The sequence below is a fragment of the Heteronotia binoei genome, chromosome 10 (genome assembly GCF_032191835.1).
Source record: "Heteronotia binoei isolate CCM8104 ecotype False Entrance Well chromosome 10, APGP_CSIRO_Hbin_v1, whole genome shotgun sequence".
Lineage (NCBI taxonomy): Eukaryota > Metazoa > Chordata > Lepidosauria > Squamata > Gekkonidae > Heteronotia > Heteronotia binoei.
The window spans coordinates 61,477,526-61,502,678 of NC_083232.1; the positions used below are offsets into that span (position 1 = coordinate 61,477,526).

General features: G+C 42.3%; 1 protein-coding gene across 2 annotated transcripts in view; it reads left to right on the forward strand.

Annotated features, from left to right (window-relative positions):
- KCNH8 (potassium voltage-gated channel subfamily H member 8) overlaps window positions 1-25,153 on the forward strand; it is a 287,653-nt gene that overhangs the window by 242,789 nt on the left and 19,711 nt on the right. Inside the window, exons 11-12 of one of the 2 annotated variants that reach the window (XM_060248762.1) lie at window positions 4,126-4,340; window positions 22,615-22,653. In XM_060248762.1, coding sequence (XP_060104745.1) covers window positions 4,126-4,340; window positions 22,615-22,653 — 254 coding nt within the window. The remainder of the gene's footprint in view (window positions 1-4,125; window positions 4,341-22,614; window positions 22,654-25,153) is intronic. The other variant, XM_060248763.1, reaches the window with a different exon arrangement.

The following is a 25,153-nucleotide window of genomic DNA, read 5'->3' on the forward strand; positions in this document are numbered from 1 at the left end:
GCACATGAGCAGTCTGAATGCTCCTATGCAAGAGTGCAGCCAGTGTCTCTCCCGGCAGCAGGGCAGGGGTTGTGTGAACATCCGGGCACACATCAAAGAATACAGGCTTTTTCAAAGCCAGGATACTACAGGGCCAGATTCCTTGTGTGATAGCACCCATTGTGTGAAACAATCATCCATGGCTAAATCCAATGTGGCAATTCTACTTCTCATGTCAGAATGCAGAAGTGTCTTATAGTAGTCATAAAATCACAGCTGCTCCGCTAGCAAGTCTTGGTGATGTCATCATGCTGTTTTTACTCTTCAGAAATTGTACCAACAGTTGAATCTGTTAAGAGAAGAAATGTATATAAAACTACCAGATGTTCTTCTTTATATACTCCTTTTACTTAAATCTATTTTAGAGCCAAACTAGATGAAATGATAATTTGGCCCTGAGATTGGCTCTCCTAAGCACCATCTTCAGAAAGGGGTATTTTTTGCTTGCTCTTTTCCTGACCTTGAAGATAAGAAAAATATACAGCAATGTGCTACCAATCTGACAGTTTCCACCAGTGGTACAAGAGCAAATTTTAAAATCATAGGCATTTAAGACTGTGCTAGGTCACCATTCATTCTGTTAAACACTGTACTACACCATATTAATACAGTAATTATTGTTCTGTTCACAAAGCACAACCACATTTTAATTCGATTTATGTTGTGTTTAATCCAGTTATACTGGAACATGAGTGAAGCAATTGCAAAGTGTTTTCCTTGTGCTGGAGTGAAACTTCTGGTATGTAATCATTTTAGGAAAGCGACCTTAGGGTGTTTGGTGTCTTCTGGTCAGAGTGGACATCAAAGCAAGATAGGATGCCATAGATAAATGTCTACCCAGGTTTTATGTTTATTCTTGTCCTAAGGCCCAAGTAGAGAAAATGCTAGAAATCCACGATCCCAATCTTGCTGAAAATAGTAGGCACACAAGATTCTGACTCAGACCATGCAGAGAGGCAATTATCCAACATCATACAGTTTGATAATCAAAATCAAGCTTCCAACTCAACACACAGTTATTAATCTTGTCTTTCCCCCCTCCATTCCATAAGAACATAAGAGAAGCCATGTTGGATCAGGCCAATGGCCCATCCAGTCCAACACTCTGTCACACAGTGGCCAATATATGTGTGTGTGTGTGTGTGTGTGTGTGTGTATATATATTTATTTATTACTTTACATTTATATCCCGCCCTCTCCGCAAGCGGACTCAGGGCGGCTTACAACATCATAAAAACAATCAATTCAATAAAACATATAAAACCATAATTTACTTATCAATTTAAAAATTATTTGCGCTGTCTCAGTCCAGTCTGGCGGTATTGGCTTCTGACTATGATCGCCAGCTTCTGTAGGATGTCCCGTGGCAGCCCATTTTCAGTCAACCAGAAAAGCCTGTTTAAATAGTTCGGTCTTACAGGCCCTGTGGAACGCCGACAAATCTCGCAGGGCCCTTATAGCTTCTGGGAGGGTGTTCCAAAGTTCTGGTGCTGCCACCGAGAAAGCCCTGGCTCTTGTTGTGCATAGCTTGGCTTCTTTTGGGCCAGGGGCAGACAGCAGATTTTTTGTCCCTGATCGCAGTGCTCTCTGGGGGATATATGGGGAAAGGCGGTCCCGTAGATAGGCAGGTCCCTGACCATAAAGGGCTTTAAAGGTTAATACCAACACCTTGAAGCGAACTTGGAACACAACAGGCAACCAGTGTAGCTCTCTCAGCACTGGCTGAATGTGCTCCCGTCGTGGTAGCCCCATTAACAGCCGTGCCGCAGCGTTCTGCACTAGTTGTAGTCTCCGGGTTAGCGTCAGGGGTAGCCCCATGTAGAGAGCATTACAGTGATCTATTCTTGAGGTGACCGTAGCATGGATTACCGTCGCTAGGTCGCTGCGCTCCAGGTAAGGGGCCAGCTGCTGTGCTTGCCGGAAGTGGAAAAAGGCAGATCTAACGGTGGCTGCCACCTGAGCCTCCATTGTAAGGGAGGACTCAAGGAGCACGCCTAAGCTCTTGACCTTGGGGACCGGTATCAGTGGCACCCCATCAAGGGCCGGCAGCTGGATCTCTCTCCCCGGACCGCCCCGACCCAGGTAGAGAACCTCCGTCTTCGTCGGATTCAATTTCAGCCGACTCAGTCTGAGCCAAGAGGCCACGGCTTGTAATGCCAGATCTAGATTTTCCAGGGTACAGTCAGACTGGCCACCCATCAATAGGTAGAGCTGGGTGTCATCCGCATATTGATGGCAACCCAGTCCATACCTCCTGACAATTTGGGCAAGGGGGCGCATATAGATATTAAATAGCATCGGGGATAGGACCGTTTCCTGCGGCACCCCGCAACTAAGGGAGTGCCTCTGGGATGCTTCCTCCCCTATCACCACCCTTTGTCCCCGATCTTGGAGAAAGGAAGTCAGCCACTGCAAGGCAGATCCCTGAATCCCCACATTGGTAAGGCGGTCAGTCAGTAGCTGGTGGTCAACCGTATCAAAAGCGGCTGACAGATCTAATAACAGCAGCACTGCAGAGCCGCCCTGATCCAGATGTCGCATAAGATCATCCATGAGGGCGACCAGAACTGTCTCCGTCCCGTGACCTGGCCGGAAGCCGGACTGGAATGGATCCAGTGCGGAAGTGTCCTCCAGGAATCCCTGCAGCTGAGTCGCCACCGCCCGCTCTATGCCCTTACCCAGAAAGGGAAGGTTTGACACCGGCCGATAGTTGGCCAATGTGGCTGGGTCTGCTGATGGTTTTTTTAAGAGGGGACGGACCACTGCCTCTTTAAGAGGTGTGGGAAAGATCCCTTCAATCAGGGACCTGTTGATGATGTCCCGTAGTGGTTCACTTAGCCACGTTTGGCTAGCCTTTATAAGCCAAGACAGGCACGGATCTAACCTACAGGTCGTAGGGCGTACAGCTGCAAGCATCCTGTCAACTTCCTCCAGACTGAGTGGACTGAAGGAATCCAGAATTGAACCAGAAGACGTGCTCGGTGCCCCAAGTTCATCTACTGTATTAATTATGGCGGGTAGGTCATGTCGGAGTGACGAGACCTTATCTGCGAAATAGCTCGCAAAAGCCTCACAGCCTATTTCCAATTCTCTATTATTTTGTTTGCCCTGCGGCAATTCTGTTAATGACCGAATTATACTAAACAATTGTGCTGGGCGCGAGGTCGCAGATGCAATTCTGGATGCAAAGTGTTCCTTCTTTGCAGTCCGAATAGCCATCTCATAGGCCCTCATAAATGACCTATATGATGTTCTCGTAGCTTCGTCACGAGCGCGGCGCCATTGTCTCTCTAGTCGTCTTAATCGTCGTTTCATCGATCGCAGCTCCGGGGTATACCACGGAGCGGATCGTGATCGAGGATGAAGAGGACGTCTGGGGGCGATTTCGTCTATGGCCTCGGAGAGCCGGTTGTTCCAGGTTTCCACTAGTCCATCCAACTAGTCCATATTTATCCAATCTCCTCTTAAAGCCTGCTATGCTTCCAGTTTGCTTTCCTTTAATTGGCAACCCCCTGCAGTGATGGAAGAGTACAATTGGTACCATAGAGTTTTCCCCTCCCAAATGGCTAGAGTGTTTGGGAAAACCATAGAGTTTTACCTGGAAACTCCTAGAGCAGCCGCAAGTGCCGTCATGATGACATCACTTCTGGGTGACATCACTGCATCATGCACAAAAGTGCCCCGCCGGAGAGCAGAGGGGACTTGGCAACCCTAGAAATGGCTCATCCCCCTGTAGTTTCTCCATTACTAGCTGTTAGTCTTTAGGAAAGCATCATGGGACACATAAAGTGTGCAGATATAATTACTAAAGTTCTTACATGAAATTCTGGGGTGTAGTGCACTTCTTCACAAGCCCATAGGTACTATTCCTCAAATATTAAAATATTGGTCTTTTGGAGTCCTAGAATCAGCCATTTTAAATAACTCACAGAAGCTGGGTATACCTAAAAAAACAAAACAAAAAAACTTAGCTTGGCATCTTAGTTTTTTGGTTCCTGTGCTTTCTGAATGACATAATAAAGTTCTGTGTTTCTATGCAATGTGTGTGAATGATGATTACTCTCTCATTTTTATATGTTCTTTTAGGTAAGGGGGATTTAATTGGAGCAAACCTCTCAATTAAGGACCAAGTGATTAAAACGAATGCAGATGTGAAAGCTCTAACCTACTGTGACCTCCAATGCATTATTCTCAAAGGACTCTTTGAAGTGCTGGATCTTTACCCAGAATATGCGCACAAATTTGTTGAAGAAATTCAGCGGGATCTCACATATAACCTTCGGGAAGGCCATGAAAGTGATGTAAGTGATTTTAGTATGGTTACAGCTACGTTTAGCCTCAAAAATTGATCTTGCGCACCTGCAATTCACTTTCCAGTATCAAAGTACATTTATAGTGTTCATTTCATAATGAATGGAGTTTGTGCTTAACTTGATCATTCATCCTCAGACGAATTTTTATCATGAATTGTAGACACAATATGATTCTCTGTTTTTCCACTGTTTGTAAGAAATAATTCTGTCTAGATACTTCTTTTTAATAGGCTTTGTTTTGTCCTCATGTTCTTATGTTTTATAATTCTTTTCAATCCCATTAAACATTAATTTTTTATTTATTTATTTAGAATTTATATCCCGCCCTTCCCACGGGTGGCTCAGGGAATCTAAAATAATATTAAAGAATATATTTCTGCATCCTAAAATACCTGGTCAATAATCAGTTCCTATTTCAATGCATTTTGTTAAATTTCATGCAAAAGGGTTGCAAGGCAGAGGCACTACGCCACCCCTTTCACCTGCCCAGGACCCATGCAGACGAAAGAGGTGGCACAGCCTCACTCTGAAACTGCCTCCCCAGCTGATTGGTGGGGGACTTTAAATGGGAGGGGAGAGCAGAGTGGCCACTTCTGCCACCTGGCCACCTGAGAGGGAGGCAGCAGAAGCAGCTCCAGTCTCCTCCCAATTTAAAGATCCCCAGGAGGGGCAGGGGCAGGGTGCAGGTGGGGGGGGGCAGCCTGGGGTGGCAAAAAAACCAGCACTGCCCCCCCCACCGGTCTGTGGATAAATTGTCTTCCACGGAACTTGTCCCTGGTGCCTAAAAGGTTGGGAGCCACTGTTTTATAGTATTTTGTGTTTTAATCTAAGTCCTATGCTGAAAGTTAAAATATAAATGCAGTTAATGATTTCTTAGGATCAAGCTAGATGATATACAGAAGATCTGCAGTTAGTGTCTGCCGATTTCTAACCCCACCATGGCATTCTTCCAATTTTAATACGTCCCAAAGCTACTATTTAGCTTTTTGAGTAAAAATTATGAAGTTATCAGTATGCTAACTGTGTATTTGCTACCCACCTTGGGACAAATCAAAATTCAGGGGGAGGTTAAATCTAGGTACATGTAAATTCCCTCAGTGCCCCAGTTCCAATTTTTAAATATTAATTAAACCCACAGGAGAGCCTTCTTGAGTTATTGTATTTTTGGGGTCTGATACTAAAGTTAGCTGAAGTCTAGCTATTTGTGCTAAACTTGATTGTCTACCAGTCTGAAGTTTTCTTGTAGATATGTCTAGCTGAGAATGCATTTGCAAAAACTAGTAGTTTAAATCAGCACCCGAGAACTGCTTCACATAGTGAAGTGTAACAGGTATTTATTAAGAACCTGTATCCTGCATCTGATAAAGCATTCCATAGGTCTGTACATAAGCTTAGAAAAATATATGCACATGCTTCAGACACAACAGTTTTAATAATAATATAATAATAATAACTTTTTATTTGTATCCCGCCCTCCCCACACAAGCAGGCTCAGGGCAGCTCACAACATAGGAATGCAATACAATATAGTAAAATCACATAAAACAGTAAAATTAATATGCAGCTACATTAAAATTAATATTAAGGTGCTAATAGATCTTAATTCAATGGAAGAGAAGAAACATACACAGCGACATTAACTTAGCTCGGTATGGGCGAAGGCTATTTTGAAGAGGTATGTCTTACAGGCCCTGCGAAATTGATTTACACATCGCAGGGCCCGTACCTCCTCCGGGAGTTGGTTCCAAAGTAGTGGGGCCACAACGGAGAAGGCCCGATCCCGGGTGGTCTTTAATCTGGCCTCCCTTGGCCCAGGGATATTCAGCTGGTGCTTACCAGCTGACCTCAGTGCTCTCTGGGACTCATATGGGGAGAGACGGTCCCTCAGGTAGAGTTGTAGAGTTGTAATATACATCATCCATGAAAACTATCATGTGTGAAGAAATCATGAATTGTCATGCATCAGTTTGATTTGGTGAGGCCAATAGAAATGTATATACTGAATGAAATTTACAGGATTATTAGAAGTTTGATAGAGGTAAAGGTAGACTGATGTCTTCAACAAAATTCCTGATTTCGACTGATAGTACAAATACTGCTGCTTTCTTTAAATTAATATAAAAATTGAGTACCACAGAAAACTACATGTAGAATACTACAAATTAGATTATATAGGAATTCTCAGGGGCCCCCACCCCATGACCATATTGGATCACCTATTGCTATTGCTTAATTTTCTTGGTCTATCTTCATGAGTTATGTTATCTTGGTCTATCTTCATGAGTTATGTTATGTTTCACTGGTCATGTTTAATATTCTTATAGTGTCTATTTCTCATTAACAAATGGTCTTTTTCAAATAGTTTTTCTTATTTTTAAGATTTTTTTTTAGTTTTGAGAAAGAGAAAAAGATTCAACAGTTCACTTTATCTTAAATAATTATACATGAAAAAGAAAGGAATTTCAACTGATCACTTTGGGGATATGGCTTCTTTCTTTGTCTAGGGCTAGGCAGATATTGCATAATCATCTGGAGGTTATGTCTTTCCACAGAGGATAAACAGACATTGATAGTATAGCAGCAGTACATGATCACAATTGTGTCTTGGCAGCAGACAGGAGGTATTTATTTTATATTACTTCTGTCTTCCTCTTTACTTGAAGTGCATCAACTAGTCAGCAGCTTTTCTAGCTGGGCTACTGAAGGTGCTACTAATTCAGTGATGGAACACAAAAGTTGCTACATCTGGCCAGAGAGATTGGGGGGGGGGGATTTAAAAAAGAATTCAAAACAAATAAGCTGGTGTTTATCACCTCCTACATCTTTCCAGTAAATTATGAAAAAAAATTCATTGAAATAGTAAATGTCCTGAAATATCCTAACTCAATTTTCTTCTCTTCTTATTCAATACTATAGCTTGTACAACCACTAGGAGAGCACTGGTCATTATAGCCACCAGACTGATGTTTTGCCCCACCCCTAGCCAATCCAGCCCAGAGTAGCAGGGCTGTGTAATGCCCAGGCAAAGGGGCACTGGAATAACACACCAGAATATTTCTCTAAACACAGTATTCTCTCTCACCGCAACTTCCCAGAAGGTAGAATCAGAACCAATGGGTTGAAATTAAATCAAAAGAGTTTCCAGCTCAACATTAGGACGAACTTCTAGACTGTTAGAGTGGTTCCTCAGTGGAACAGGCTTCCTCGGGAGGTGGTGGGCTCTCCTTCCTTGGAGGTTTTTAAACAGAAACTAGATGGCCATCTGACAGCAGTGAGGATCCTGTGAATTTAGGGGGAGTTTCCTGCATTGTGCAGGGGTTGGACTAGATGACCCTGGAGGTCCCTTCCAATTCTATGATTCTGTGATTCCTACAAAATATGCAAAACCCACCAACAAGGTCCAGCAAGATAATAGTGGACTAAAAATTAGCAGACAGCATATGCAAATTCTCCTCCCTGTTATTTTTATTTGGGGGGGGGGGTGAAACTCCTCTGGCATCTGTTATTAAATCATAAATATTCAGTATTCAATGTTTCTATTTTCTCATCCACCCTACTTATGAACTCTAGGAGTCAAAATATTGTTGAAAAACAGCAGCAGCCTACAGAGCATAAGTTATTTGTGACTGCTCAGGTTGCCCTGTACATGGGCTTTCCAGGGGCATGTGGCTGACTGCTGTGAGTTCCAGGAGGTATATATGTTGCCATTCATGTCCTCAATTTTGTGAATGTCAATGTTCACTTATAAAATACTAACAATCCCAAGATGGATTTTGTGAATATTCAGAAAATTCACCAGTTACTATGGACATCTGCATGCATTTGTTAGTTTGCTGATGTATGCACACAAAAATGGAGAAACTGATATCTGTTCTCTGACATTCACACTTTAATCTGGCATTGCCAGCTTTCATACATGGATATTAACATTTATTACATTTTTTTTCATCCATGGTAAAAGAGAATTTTGTAGTTTGGAGAGTGCCAAAAACAGAATTCTAGGATGAAATATGACAGTTCTTTGCTAGGTTGGAAATACAGATACCAAGCCAATATCGGTGTCTCAAGGAAGAATTGTTTAAATGGCAAGATGAACTATGTGCTTGAAAGAATCGTGATGAAGGTGATGAGCAACAAGTCCCTAGTGGTTGAAAATGTTATCAAAAGCTAATGATGTGTGTACCAACAGTCTAGCATTGTTATTGTGCCGCTTTCCCTGTAGATTATTGGAACAGTTCAAGATTACAAAAAGAATCATTCTGTCTTTTTAGCAACTGCACAGAGGAACTGTCCTTTCGGCATATTAGGTAATACTGTTATGTAAGTTACGCCCATATTGGTCTCATGCTGATCTCTCTATCACAAGGAATTTTCCTTTTATTTCTGTTTTGCAGTTTCTCTATGAAGGGGCATCTGACAGAGCATCTCTGTCAGCTAGAATGCAGCAATGTTGTAGCATACTGGTTTAGGAAACCTTAATGTCTGAGACATCACCTGATGGTTTATCAGGCTTTTGCTCTGTGTGGGCAAGCTCCTGTGTACTCTCCATCCACAAATACAACTTTGCTCCTCTTTTGATCAGCAGAAAAAGACTAATGGTCAAAGTATTTCCATTTTACTTCTTTGTGGTCTCAGCATATCACACAGATAGCTTTGTGCCAGCACAAACTCCTGATCCAGAAACATCTAGAACTAGAATTTTGGCATGAAAATCCTCTCCCTTCAGAAGCATATCCTTGAATCGTGTGCCTCATGGGGTAGGAAATGTGCCTCTGCAGCTCAGGTGTCCTTTGACCACTACCATGGCAACATGAATTGGAATGTGCTGTGCATTCTGAGATAGCTAGTTTCTGTTGCTGCTGCTTCCTTTAAAAAGGATTCTCTTACTGTTGGTTAGTTAGGGTGTCACCCTATTTTCTCCCACCAACCCCTGTCAAGGGAAGAATTGACGAGACCTGGGTTTGTTAATGTTGGAGGTGACAAAAAAAAGTAGTGGTGCCTCCAGCCCACTGGTCTTGAGATGGTAGAAATGGCCAGGAGGCAAAAAAAAAAAGTAGGGGGGGGGAAAAGGAAGGAAGGAATTCAAATGTGACTCCCAGGCTCTCCAATCACCTTTAACAAGTAGAACTTGTAACAGAAGTAGGGTTTAATTTAAGATGGGTGGGGAATCAAAGCAGGTCATACAAACTGAGTATATACAAATTCAAAGTTAGACAACATGGTTTAAAGCTGCAACCAAGTAAGTGATTACAGTCTTTTGCCGTCTGTCTGAGGCCTTCTGCAAGTCTCTCCCACTCTGCCTGCTGTGGCTTGACTGGTGGTGGTGGTGGTGCTGTTTAGGCTTCCCAATCCCCAGGTCCCAGCAGGGAATCCCCCGGTTTTACAGACTTCACCCCACCCCCAGGCAGCTGGCCAGTGGGGGGAAGCTCCGCTCCCACAGCCACGATGTACCTCTAGATTTCCAAAAGGTTTAGAATCCTGCAAACAGGTCCTGTTTTAAAACATGTGTGTGTGTGCCTTTAAATAAGAGCAGGAAGCAGAGTGTACTTAATGGGGAAGGGTCAGTAGCAGAGCCTTGTCAGAGAGCAGAGTCCTTCAGTTTATTTTGCTTTTGTTTCAGAGCAAGTAAGTGTGTGTGTGTGGGGGGGGGGGATAAAGAGAGCAGCGTAGCCCCTGTACATTTCAGAAATCTTTGTAGAGAAGGCAGTACGACTGTGTATGTGTGTCTCTGTGCTTGTTTTGCATTGTTTTCAGAGTCTTTGTATAGGAACCTGTTTATGGGATGGAAGAAAACTCCATCTCTCTCTCTTTTTGTTTGCCAGTTTTAGCCTGAAGAACAGCAGTTCCTGTGAGTAAAGCCCCATTGAAATGTGAGCTTGCAAATTGTGCATTTTGGCTGCTTTGTGTATATTCCATTTACTAGAATTGCAGCTATTGGGCGATGAGGAAATGATGACTATTCAGGTGAACTGCACTGCTGTATTTTTATATATTTATTTTGTAAATGAGAAAGTCTGGCTCCACCCCAAAGTCTCCTGGTTCCACCCCCAAAGTCCCCAGTATTTTTTGAATTAGACTTGGCAGCCCTACTGCTGTTCTTCAGGCTTTTGTGTTGCTTCAGACTTTTGGCAGCTGCAGGTCTCTTAAGGCTCCTCCTCAGGTCACTCTCTTCTCTTTTCTCAGATTCAGATGGCCTTTTTTCTCCTTTTCTTCTCCTCAGAAATCTCTCTCTTTTATTCAGAACTCCCCCCCCCCCCCTTCAGGACTATTTTATACCTCAAGACTCTCCTAAAGTCTCCCAGGACAAAATACCCCCCCACACACTCCAATAGAGGGCCAAAGTCACAGAGTTACAAGACTAATTGTTAAGCTATCTGTCTTATACATAGTTTACCTTTCTTTAAGGCTAGACACCTATAGTACAACCCTTGCCCTTCAAAAAGTGAGTAAACTGTGGTTAAAAAATCCCATCTGTTGACAGACACAAATCCTGCTTACTTAGCATTAGTGAGAGGTCTTTCCACTGCAAGATGGGCCCTGTGTCAAGCACTTTGTAAATTGCCCAGCCTTTTAGAGAAAATGGAAGCATCCTTACCATTTGTCTTGCTACATTCAGCAACTTTTGGTTCACTCTGCTCCAGTCCCTTGGCACATGGGCCATCTGTGTGCAACTAGCCAGAACAGTGGAGAAAAAAACAGGTCATCATTGCCTATAAATGGCTGGGTGAACTGCAATACATATAGCCCATGGTCGCTTAGCAGAAAGACAGAATATATTGTAATATGAGAACAATATGGTAAACATAAGACACTTTTGGGCTTAACTAGGAACAATTTATTTACAATCTGAAAGATCCTGGGGGAAACGTAAGACTGTTCAAATAATGTATAAAGATAAGCACTGATTTCCATCTTGTCTGCTTTGCACTTTGTCTCTACTGTATCATTTATGTGCGAACAGAAAACTAGCTACAACTGAAAGCTGATTGAATCTCTTGCTGTTTCATTAGTGCTGCCAATCTGCTGTAAAACTGCCATAAAGTACACTGACGACAAATAAAGAAAGATACAGGAGATCCCAATTTACTTCTGCGAGATGCTGTTCAGACAGCAAGACAGAATTGTATGATGTGTTAAGGGTGTGGTGGTTAGAGTCTCAGGCCTGGACTTCCAAGAACTGAATTCAGATCCCCACTTAACCCTGTAGTTCATTTGGTTATCTTGAGCCAGTTACATACACTCATCCTCACATAAAATGAGCATAAAATGGAGTAGGGGAGAACAATATGTGTTGGTTTGAAAAAAATATGGTAGACAGGTGGATCAATGAGTGGGCATTAGGCGTCCCAAATCTCCCGCCCTGGCGGGAGAACACTGAATTTTGAGCCTCCTCCCCCGGTCTGCAAATATTCGGAAGCGGGAGGGGGGACGATGCTTCCCCCTCACAGCGCCGGGCCGCCGCCGCCGCAGCAACACCAGGGCCGCACCAACATTTGGAGGCGGGGGTGGGGGGTGGGGGGAACTGCTTCCCGCGCCGCCGCCGCGTCAGCTGACCAGAGGGGGAAGCCCCTGCTCCGTTGCTGCTGGCCGCGCTTGGCGCCCGCAGCCACTCCGCAGGCATCGACGGCTCCAGCCGCATTACCACCCCCTGTGCCCTCGCTTCCTACCAGGGGCTGCAGCAGAGCCACTTCAGGAAACCCCTGGCAGAGCGGGCGCTGAGCGGCGACAGGGAAGGGGGGATCGCGTGATGAGGTGGGGAAGGAGGAAGCGAAGGGAGAAGGCCTGGCTGAGGAAGAGGAGAAGGAACCCCCGGCGGCGCCCAAAGGGAGGCCAAGAGGGCCCAACTTTTCTCCCTGCCCCGTTCCCTCTCGTGCTGGCTGGTGCTCCAGACAGGCCGGATTGGCTCGAGGGCTCTTCGCTCGGCTCTCCCGCTAGCGCCTCCCTCCTCGCTTCTGCCACTCACACGCGCCCGCCTGCTTTCGCCCGGCCGGAATCGCCGGCAGCTTCTCCTCAGCTTCCCTCCCACTCCCAGGCCTGGCTCCCTTCAACGCGCCGGCCTTTTCCGCTCGCCTGCCGCTTAGCAATGCCTGCTCCTGGGGAAACATCAGCCTTTTTCTAGGGCGCCAGTCGCTGGGCTTTGGCTTCCCCGCTTTAGCGTCCGCAAATTGCAGGCTCCCCCCCCCCCGGCAGCCTTTGAGTAAAGAGCTGCCAATAGGAAAGGGTTGGTCATCAAAGCCTTTGGGATTTCAGCCAGATGCAGGACCATGGCAGAATGCAGATTTGCATTGGGGGGTGGATCCACATGTCACTTGAGGACTTATCACCAGCTTTAAGAGGGGATTGGATAAAAATATGGAGCAGAGGTCCATCAGTGGCATAATTGTCCATCTTGGAGTTCAATTATGCTTGTCATACCCTTGTTCCTGGCTCCGCCCCCAATGTCTCCTGGCTCCACCCCCAAAGTCTCCTGGCTCCACCCCCAAAGTCCCCAGATATTTCTTGAATTGGACTTGGCAACCCTAGTGGGCATTGTCCTATTTTATTATTAAAAGCTGCATGAGTCCTAATCTCAAAGAGGGGGGGCCATGGCAGAGATGAATAATTTGATAACTTATTGTCACAGAAACAAATGTCAAACTTAGTTTAAAGCCTATGGCAAGATTTCAGGTATGCTGTTAAAGAGTCCATCTCTGGCTATTTCTGGTTGTGAAAATCACAGATTATACCTTCCAGACTCTGGTGCCACAATCTATTCTCTCTGAGTTGTCATGGGATGCAATACCTTAGCTATGCACTAATTTGTTAGGTGCCGCCAGGTGAAATTACTACCATGCTCCCAACTGCAATGATAACACCTACCCCATGTTGTTACAGAAAAAAAATTAATTCATCTTTTAGCACCAAATGTTCAAATGCCTGAGTGACTCACAAGATTTACTGTGCCATTCCACAAACTTTAATGAAGTCCCAAAGGAAGATGAAAACCTCTGAGAGAAGCATGAATTCTCTGCCTTTGCTTCAGTTAGGTACTATCGGTACATGTCACATTGTGGCAAGAAAGACAGTTTGCTTGAACCCTTAGAAATCTATCTTTGAACCCAAGCTATTTAATTAGCCTGGATCCATTGCTCATATACTATTAAAAATAGCACTCTTTTTCATTTGGAAACCCCCAATGCTGACAAAATGAAATATTTAAATTGAAAATAATGAGCAGGATATATGCATCGCAGAGAAAAAGTTGTGGTGTTTGAATGATATATACTATTCTATGATACATACTATACTAGTTTTCATTATTATACATTGAGCAATCCTGCACAAAAGTAGTGTAACAATGTCCCACTGGTTTCCAATGGGATTCATTCATTTGCCAGTGCAGATGGCATTACAATCTTAGTCCCAGAACCCTGATTGCACATGGTCTCCCGCTGTATCCTCTGGCAGATGAAAGCTTTGTGCCTGTGTGGTTTGCTTCTGGTGACCATGGTTTGATACAATACCAGTGGTTCCTGCTCTAGCAAACGAATCAGGGAGAGGGAAGCAAATGACAAAATAACGAGAGGGCAAAATTTGTCTCAAATTAATGAGCTGTTTAGGGTAGGAGTGCAGTTCATTCAATAGCAGCTTTATTTGTTATTTCCATGTGTAGTTCAGTGGAAGAGCATCTGCTTTGCATGCAGGAAGTCCCAGGTTCAATCCCTGGCCCCTTCATTCTTTTTTAAAAGATCAGGTAGTAGCTGATGGGAAGAGCCTGAAACCCTTGAGAGCTTTGGCCTTTCAGAGTGGAAAGTACAATCCTTAGTAGACCAATATAATGGCTGTGAATTAGATTCAGAAGTATATGGCGCCCCATTCTTCCGAATCAGGGGTGATTCAGTGGTTTATTTGGTTCGGCCGAACCGAATGCACACCCCTAGTAGCTGGCTCAAGCTTGACTCAGCCTTCCAAGGTCAGTAAAATGAGTACCCAGCTTGCAGGGGGGGGGGAGTGTAGATGACTGGGGAAGGCAATGGTAAACCACCCCATAAAAAGTCTGCCGTGAAAACATCGTGATGCGATGTCACCCCAGAGTCAGAAACAACTGGTGCTTGCACAGGGGACTACCTCTTAATTTGAAATATGCCCAGGCATAAGAGAAGATTTGGTTTAGAGCTCTGAACCTTAGTGGTAGTATTTTATCACAGCAAACTATAATTTTGATAGTTTTTTTGTCTTTTGGACTCCTGATGGATTTGTATGGGACACTTAATTGTAATATATTTAAATCTTTGTTCACTGTTTTCATGTGTATTTATATTGCATGTAGCAATTTACTGAGCTGTTATAGAAGTGGTCAGTGGTATTATCTGAACTGTAGATATTGTTGTATTACAATAATTATTTTCATTTTATTTTAAAAGCATAGTTCCATTGCAAAATAGTAGCTATTATCATCATGTAGTAGCTGCTGGCATCCTCAATGGACTGAGATCATCTTCCTATGCCATTTATGCAAGATTGTCACAAACGTTGGGAGGGACTCCTAATGCACTTGATAGGAGTGGGGTTTTTTGTTACTTAAGGCAATATATTAGCTGGCACATCAATTGTCTACTTTTCTTCACCATCAGAAAGTAATAGAAATCCCAGCAACCCGATTGGCAGCCTTGTGAAAGGCTGGTTACATGGTTAGTGAAAGTCCACTACCAGCCATATTATATGAGCACCTGTCCTTCCATGACAGCTAGTTTAGTGTACTGGTTAAGAGAATCAGATTGGTGTAGTGGTTAAGAGCAGTGGACTTTAATCTGGAGAATTGAGTTTGATTCTCCATTCTTCCACACACAGCCAGCTGGGTGACCTTGGGTCAGTCACAGTTTTCTCAGATATGTTCTCTCAAGAACAGTTCTCTCAGAGCTCTCTCAGTGCCACCTACTTCAAAGAGTGTCTGTTGTGGGAACAGGAAGGGAAGCTCTGAGGCTCTGAAGGGCAAAGTATAAATCCAATTCTTCTTCTTCTTTCCTATAACCCAAATACTTTAGGGAACTTGTGATTAATTCACTGATGTAATACTAAGCTTGCCAATCTCCACATGGGACTCAAAAAACTCCTAGAATTACAACTAATTTCCAGCCAGCCAAAATCAGTTCCCCGGAGGAAATGGCTGTACTAGAGAGGGAACTCTTATGACATTATGCCTCCCAGATCTGCCAAAGATGAAAAAAGGCAGACCTGACAACTGTGGTGACCTTGGGCCTCCCTAGAAAGTGAGGCATTCAGGACCACCCCCAGGCTCCTTACACTCTGGGTTGGCATAAGAAATGCACCATCCAAGATGGGGAGCCTGATTCCTGACTCAACTCTCCCCCAACTCAGACACAGGACCTCCGTCTTCGATGGGTTCAGTTTCAGCCAGCTCTGCTGTAGCAACCCAGCCACAGCCTCCATATCACCATCTTAAAAAACCATGTAAACCACTAAATGTTTTAGAGCTGCAAGACGTGTGAATAGTATTTTCTTTAATTTATCTTGATGTCCCAATTTGGATGTCATAGGATGTCCTTGCTTCTCTTTAACCTCAATTCATTTGATACTCATTTGCATTTATTTGAACAGAAGTACCTCTTCAACAGTTTTTGTTGTATCAACTGATATCACTGGCATTTGTTTAATTAATCTCTTTAACACTGAGGCTATACAGTGAAATTATATTATTAATCCAGCAGTCACAGTTAATTTGGATAGTCTGTGAAAACAGACATTTCCATCAATGTGATGAACTCCTGGTCAGCTTGTGTGACTACAACCAATTGATATCAGATACTTTGGTTCTGCCAGTTTAATATATTTTAAGGTCATGGATCTCTCCCTTTCACATCATGAAACAGATTTTGAAACATAAGAGTTTAAAGGAAGAATAATCATGTAGTCACATAGATGGCCTGTACGGCCTCTTCTAACTCTAGGATACTATAGACATTTCATTTTTATTTATTTCTATTTGCTGCCAAGGGATATGACTTGTTAAATGCTCGTGGCACTTAGTTTATACTGCTCACATTTTTTTTGAAGACATGCAATTTCTGTATTATCTATGAAGTCTTAAGAACCCGGTACAACCTTTTAAATGAAAACTGAGGGTGATAACAGACTGTCATTTAGGGGCATATGGGAGGAGTTTCAAATAGGACTGGCTCAGAAAGAACCATTCCAAACCCTCCATACACACCCCCGCAAGCCATCCCCATCCTGTCCATAACGTGACACGGGCACAATCAGACAGCTTTTGTGCACGATTCCCGTCACTCAGTTTGAGTTTTTTTCCCTCAAGGTGCCTCGCTTGCGCCCTTCTACTTCCAGACACTGAGGAGGCAATTGGCATGCAGCTCAAAAATTTGCTACCACTTCGAAAGTGGTAGCTTTTTGAGTTGCTCTCAGGATGCCAGAGGACGGGGTGAGTACAGGATGGGTACAGGCGGCAGATGTTTGTGTTTGGAAGGATTTTTCTAGTTGATTTCTGAGGCATCTCTGAATCAGCCCAAAGTGCCTGTCTATAATCACCCTGGAAGTCCCATTTTCTTGTACTTCAGTCAGCATTCTACTTGTTTATTGTTACAAGTTTATAACATTTGGAAGGTGATGTATATTTTATTCATTAGTACTATAGGGTAAGTCTTATTGAGGGCAAGCTACATTTTACAAAGATGTTTGATGAAACCCTGATTTTTTTTTAGTCAGTTTTGGAAAAGAAGCAAGTTCAAACTGAAAAGCACCCTTCAATTGCCACCAGTTCCCCACCCAAACTAGCCCCTACCCCATAGGTTTCAGGGGCATATACAAATGGTACACAGTAAAAAGTTAAGCAGCCCTTAACCACCTTGCTGCTTAAATCCACCCACCATTGAAATTGTTTTGTCTTCACAAGGGCTTCATTACACACACATTTTAAACATACGTTTTACCCTTTATTGCGAGGAATCAAAAGGCTTCTCTTGAACAGATGGTGTAACTCATTAAATGTATTTGAGATCCACTTCAGGATCATTTCTGCCAAAATTACTGGCTTTGGAAACTTTTGGGAAAGCTTCGTATTATAAAAGAAGTAATTTGAGTGTAATGACATACAACTAATATCACTATATTCTTGTTTACAGCCCTGTTCATTTGGAATCCAATGTTATTGCTATTCTCCTCCAATCTTAACTAAAATGTCTCAATAAATGTCTGTCCTAGGGCTATATATACATATATGTTGTCAACCAGCTCTGCCTCTCCGATCCAGGGCTAAGGCAAAGAATTTATATTTGTCATAGATGGAATTCTAGCAGGAGCTCCTTTGCATATTAGGCCACTATAATATAGTGGTTTCAGTGCACATAGGAGACACGGTTGCAGTGATCAAAGCTCATTAAGTTACAACATGGTAACCATTGAACTAGAAGACTGCTTCACTGGGCCAACGGGGCCAAATATATACAGTCCTGAGTTCCCACACTAGAAAACAATTGGGTCATTTGAACCAGCAGGGGGCCTCTAATTGGACCAAGGCAGCAGGGATTTGGATCCTACTGCCCATTGTCCCTGAGTCCCCAAGCTCAGTCCTCACAGCTCCAATGAGCCAGGCAGGAACACTGGTAAATGAAACCTTGAATCCCAATACACAATAGCCACATACTCCTGATGTAGCCAATCCTCCAAGAGCTTACAAAAAAGAGCCTTGTAAACTCTTGGAGGATTGGCTACATCAGGAGTGTGTGACCTTAATATGCAAAGGAGCTCCTGTTAGAATTTCACCCCAACATTCGCCGCACATTAAAATGAATTTCCCACTGGAGCATGAGTTGGGAAGAGAGAGCTAGATGGCCACAAAAGAAGCATACCAGCCTCCCTTTCCAGTTAATGACCAGGGTGTTGAGCAGCGTGTACAATCTTGTGGGAGCAGAGGGAGATAAGTGCTCCCTTCATAGCTTTGCAGGGTCTCTTGTGTATCATGGCCTTCATTTTTTCCTACTTCAACAATTAAACTAATAACATTTTGAAAGCAAAAGAAACAAGCATTTTGTTGTTACTTACAGAACTCTTACTGTTAACACAGAAGGAGTGCAAGAGTGAAGCACTAGCTCCTCAGTATTTATTAGTTATCTAGTCCACTAGAGATACATAAAGAAGCACCAGAAGAGAACTGAAGCTGCAATAATGCAGAGCGAGCAAACTGATGAAGTGAAAAATTAAAATGTTGACGATGCTGGGATAGGAAATTGTCCTGGGAATATTGTATTCAATTATTGAGTTTAGTTACATTAACAATTGCAACTAACCTAAAAGGTCCCTCAGACTATATTGTTCTCAGTGGGCTGCAGTTTAGGGATTTGCATATTTCATATTTTAAAAAACCCTCCTGCAAAAGTAAAGAGCGATGAACAGGTATGAGTCACTAAGCTTCTGGGTGGTACAGAAATCCCTCGTTATATGCTCATGTATTTTCCATTACCGCACAGAAAAAAATCCCTAGGAACAAAGCATATGGCATTTGATCTACATTCATATTACCAATGGTCAGAAACAGAATTGGGGGGGGGGGGGGGCGGGTTTAGTACTAAGCATATTAACATTCCATTTTGAGAACAAATCCAGTTTGAAGGACAGGTTTGTGTCTTGTTTTCACATATGTATGAAAGGAAATCTCAGTGTTCAAAGCATAAAACAACCTAAGACAATTCTTCAGTGTAATATATAGGAATTTATCTATAGCCAGAACACATCATGGTGTCTACTCAAACCATGTGTATTGCGAATGGAAGAGAATTTCGAAGATGTATGACATCATGGGGCCCTCATTAGTTGTGGAGCACAAGGTTTGGAATTCCTTCTCTTCGGCTGTTCAGCTAGTGCTGGATATTTTATCTTTCCAAAATTGGGTGAAAAATATTCTTCCATACTCCAGTGTAGGTTTCTTCAGTCCAGGGGTTCCCAACCTTTTTTGAACCTGTGGGCACATTTAAAAGTCTGACACAACATGGTGACTGCAGTCACCAAATGGCTGCCACAAAATGCCTGCTGCAGGAGGCAGAGACAGCAAGAGGCAGAGACAAAATGGCTGCAGCTGCTTACCTTCAGTCACACTGTGAAGATCCTAGTGCTTGTGGTGGCAGTTAACTAACAAAGTATCATTTTTTAAAAAAAATTGCACAGCCAACCAGATCCCCAACATCCAATGTAGAATAACTTTACTCTTTGGAATAAGATAATGTTTGGGATTCTTTGCTGCAGCTTTTAGGTAAGTTACTATTATAATTTCCCTTAAGCCCCATTGAACTGACCTATTTAAAAGCAGGGTAAATGTTGTACCCCCGGGCATCATTTTGAACATAAACAACTGCTTTCACAGCTGCTCATTCAATAGAAATTGAGACTGGAATGGTCATTGGGGTTTTACTTTCTCACATACCTATGGTTCTCCCTCCAGTCTAGGAAACTTTGACTCAAACTTTTCTTCAGACCCTCTTTTATATGTGAATCTGGTAATAGCTCTGGAGCACAGAGCCAGACTGGGTTTTCTCAGAGTAAGAAATGAACATAATGGAGGCTAAGGACCAAACTAGACACTTCATTTTTTTTAACAGATGCCAGCTACTGGCAACTAATCTTCCAAGCATTGCAGGGACTCAGTTTGAAATGAGACCACAACATGCAGGTGGGAGAAGCTGAGCAAGGGTTGCCAAGTTCAATTCAAGAAATATCTGGGGACTTTGGGGGTGGAGCTGGATACATTGGGGTGTAGCCAGGAGCAAGGTTATGACAAGCATAATTGAACTCCAAAGGAAGTTTTGGCCATCATTTTTAAAGGGACTGCACATCTTTTAAATGCCTTCCCTCCTTTGGAAATAATTAAGGATAGGGGCACCTTCTTTTGGGGCTCATAGATATTGGACTTCCTGGTCCAATCCTTTTTAAATTTGGAAGGTATTTTGGGAAGAGGTACTGGATGCTATGCTGAAAATGTGCCTCTAACTCCAAAAACAGGCCCCCAGATACCCACAGATCAATTCTCCATTATACTTTATGGAAATCGGTCTCCATGGGAAATTATGGAGTGCCCAGCAAACATTTCCCTTCTCCTCACTTCCTGATGGCCCTGAAGTGGGGGGAGGGCCTCCAAACCAGGGGATCCCTTGCCCCCACCTGGGAATTGGCAACCCTAGACTGAGCCTCCACCATGTGCTGTTTGCCCCATCCCAAATGGCTAGGAGTTCTTGTTTGTCCTGTGGAGGGTGAATGTAGATCACTCCTCTCATGGATCTGATAATGCCTCCTAAGTCATTTTTGGCTGGAAAAACATCAGGAGGCTGAAATTATTCCCCCCTGCCAGAATCTCATTGTGAACCAGGCCCCTGTGGCCCTACAGTGCAACTGAAGTTAAACCTGACTAACCCATCGACTTCAGTGGACTTAGAATTTTGCTTTGGAGGATTAAACTATAAGTCACTACTAGTTCATTCAAAATGGTTGATAAGTTAACTAACTGATAGAATGGAATGAAATATTAAACAATTAAGTTATACATTGTGGAATCAGGAAATTTTTAAAATAGAGATATAGGCTACTCAGCCAATCTGTGCACCTCTTCTGGTGTCTATGGACAACCTACTGCAACTAGAAAAAAATCTGGTTTAGCCTTGTCTTCATTTTTTGTGTTGTTGAAACAAACTCCCTGTGTTGTTCCTCTTATCTAATGTCTTTCTTCCTTATGGATAAGCAAGGCTCCATCACCATTTAAAAAGAATTTAAGAGATTAGAAACTAGGGCATTTCCTCAGGTTCTATTATAATTAATTCCTCTGATAGCAGATGTGCTCAGAGACAGACAAGTGCAAGGACCACAGTGAGAATACCCTGGTTTTTAGATTTCCTCCTGTCTTTACAGCCTGTGCTTGTCTTTGTTTGTGTCTGTGGGAGATGCTTACTGTCTGGAGACAAAAGGAGAGTCAGGAAAGGCAAAACACAAAGAAACATTCCCATTACAGACAGCCCCACAATTTAAAATTGTCTTCTTTGGACATTTATTCTCATATTTTATTTGTAACAAACTTTCATTTTTAGCAAACAAACTGAGCTCAAGCTTTTTGAGGACAATCTTTGGATCTTCATGAAGTGTATTCTACCCCTTCTAGTTATGCTAGGTATAACAGTATAAAGTATTTCACTAGCACTCTCCTGATAAACGGTCTCCAGGATGTGAGTCAACCTGTTTTGATGGTGTGAGAGGAAGTAGCAACAAATGGTGAGACCACTGAAAAATTCAGTGACTCTTTTCAAAAAAGCACGCAAGTTTAGGTGGCTTTGCTTGCTGTATTTTTAAAAACTTTGTCTTACAAATTTAACCTGGAAATCTCACAAGAACTTTGCAGAATATTTTTAAAAAATGCTTGCAACATGATCACAAGTATATTTAGTAAAACACAAGAGGCTGATGCTAATAATTGTTTGGAGAAGTACTTTGATAATTAGTTTGCTTTATTTGCTATTTAATTACTTCGGGCCTTCTATTGTCAGTGTTTGGTAAATTATGGCTCAATTGACATAAGGAATGTTTCTCAGAAGCTGAAATGAGGCTTCCCTGAGACCAGGATGAGATGTGTCCCAAAATAATTCACTGAACTCAGTCTTCTTTTTATCTGATCTCTTAACCAAACATTATAGTTCTCTACCTAGCTCCAAGTCTGATTCTGCACAAGGGTCCATCACCCTTATCCAAAGCAAATTTATTCATGAGCAAGTTCAAACAAACCAAATCAGGGGTCAAAGTCAGCTGTAATTTGAAAGCAAAAAGGGGGGGCTGTTTCACTTTGCAAAAACAGCAGAGGTAGAAGTCCATATGCATTATTTGTGATCAGAATATGGCCCTGGGTTACATGTAAATTCTAGCATTTATGCAATACAAAGTTCTTGAGCCAGGCATTAAAAGCCATTTATTTTTTAATGTCAGGATGTCCCTATCAACATTAACAGAAACTACTTTGCTTACATGCAGGATGGAGAACAACACACATAGGAATACTGCCCATTTCAGTATAGTATAGGAAAGGCTTAATCAATTTTAAACTATAGTTTCATAGTCATTTTGTTTCTATTAAACTATTTGGTCAACTAATGCAATTAAAAGACATGGAAGACATTTACTGTGAGATTTCCCTTCTGCATGATCTCATGCTCTGAATACTGGAAACCACTATTGTGCAGATTCTGGTATTTGCTACTTCCTCTATTTGTTGTTCTTTCAGGTAATTACAAGATTGTCAAACAAGTCTTCAGTCTGTCAGGTATGGATGTCTGATTTTAATGTAATGAGCTAAATTCTTTATATATATATATTTTTTAAAAGCTACAATTCTGTAGCTGGATCCAGAATCCCTTTTGAGCCAGAATGCCTCTTGTGGATCCCAGCAAACATTGAAAATGACCCTTGTATGTAATGGGTGTAATTGAATTGGCATGGATGAATTTGCATGCTTCATTACTACCTCTAGATTTTAAGATTAGGCCCTGCATGTTTAGTCACCAATCTTTGTGCACATAACCTAGGATATGAGAATCCCATGGCATAAAAATCTGATTAAATCTTGAACCATCTCATATCAAGATACTCAGCAGTTTGCATGTTGCTTCAAACTTCTGTGTGATGTTGCATTTCCTCAAGAGATCACATTAAATTCTATCTTCTGTTGTGTTGACAATTGACATTCTTAGTCTTTCCAGGATTTCTCAACGATTGTACTCTGCTGTATCAAGTAGAAAACATCAGTTTTATAAACATCGCTGTTCAGAGAGTAAAAATTACAAGTAAAATTAAATTTGGGTTAATATAGCAGATAACAATAAGTACCACATCCCTAAGACAACAAGTGAAAATATAGTGGAGGATTTGTTTTCCTTTCTTTTTTTTTTAATTTATGAGACTGATTCTGATTTCCTGTATTTCTTCCATGGAATGATACCACTACTTAATTTCTTTTAAGAAAGGGACTATGGCTTAAGTTGATGGCTAACATGCTGTTCCCATGCAGCTCTTTAATTCTGCTTTTGGGGACATGCTGTGATTACTCAGTGCTGAGGAGAAATCACTCTGCACTTGGTCACAATTACTTTTTTATTTTCTACAGTACACATTCCTGACTTTAGATTTGGTGCTGAACACAAACAGTAGAGTGAGCCTTGGAAAGTTTGAGCACATACCTGTACATTAGAAGTCAAAGTAAAAAAAACAAAAAACCCTTTTTTAACTTGGTAATTTATAACCATGATTCAAGAATCCTGCACTTGGTGCTATATCAGTTCTACATTCTGATATGACTTTTTTCCCATATGTATTCCTCCATGAGTATTCTGCCATGAAGGAAAAGCTTACCTTTTATTTTATATATATTATCTAATAATATTAATATCTAATAATATTATATAACATTGAATATTATATCTAAGTCTAAATTCAGCAAAAACAATACAAGTCATTATGGTTAGAGATTTGGGCTCAGATGTTTGAATTTATAGTCCAAATGTTTGCTCTGTCATGTCACTCCCTAGGATTTTCATGGGGAAATCGTGGGGAAGATTTCTGGGTGTGACCCAGTCAACTTTTCTCCTCATTTTCACCTAATTTCCCTCCCCATGATAGCCACCATCCCAAATGGCTTTTGCCTTTGCAGGTCCTATGATCCCCAACATGTACTTTTGGGTTGGTATATGGGACCCCATCTCCTTCTTTATCATCAGAAAAGCTGGTTGGATCTAACTCTCTGCCGCTCAGCTTAATCTATCTTCCAGGGTGAATGCAAATAACAAATGAGATGATAGCATATTATTTGAAGGAAGACAGGGTACCATAAGATAGAGTGATATACAGCCCATGATATGCAGCCAGTTGCCATGAAATTGATCAATGATGCTTTAACCATTTAAAGTCAATGTTTGACTTAATAATGAATGAATGCTGCAGTCCAAACTCAAGTAAGTATATACTATCTATGTATCTGTTTCTCAACTGTGGTTCCTATCTGTGGGTATTTAAATCTGTGGATTGGGGCCACAATGACAATAAATATATTTTCTTGCAAACTTGGGGGACTCCTCAGGTTTTGCAGAAAAATCTGACATCTTAGAAAATATGTTGGGGGGGGGGGTTAAATTAACCCCAAATAAATTCACCCCAAATATTGTCTGTATTTACATTTTTCCCCACAGCTGGCATCATCATCATCCAGGAGTTTTTCTAGGCCTGGCGATGGCATCTGAAAGCCTCACCAGGTCCAGCTATGGCAGCATTGGCATCCCAGACACCACAGCTGCCATAGCCAGTAAAGGAAGGGAAGGAGGGGGGCAAAAAGAGATGCGAGAAATACTGACAAGAAGGGGAGAGGAAAAGAAAAAGGGCAAATTGTCAGATCAGATGAAAGAGGAGAAAAAGAGAGGGAATAGTCTGACAGAAAAGGGAGGGAGATTGATGGGAAAGGAATGTGAGGCATAAGAAAGAAGGCAGGTTGACAGATAAAGAGGAGTGGAAAATGAGGGGAGATCATCCAAGAAGGATAGGGGACAAATAGAGAGGGGGGAGACTTACAGAGAAAGGGAGAAAGAGAAATGGGCAAGATTGACAGAAGAAGAGGTGCAAAAGAGGAAGAAGACTGTTAGAGAAGGGGGGAGATTGAAGGAAGCAAAGGGGAGAAGGGATGCACCCTTCCCACAAGTTTCTTGCAGGCCGCCACTTGTATTATATATTGTGTAACTGAAAGAACGACACCTTCTTGAGGATATATACTCCTGCTT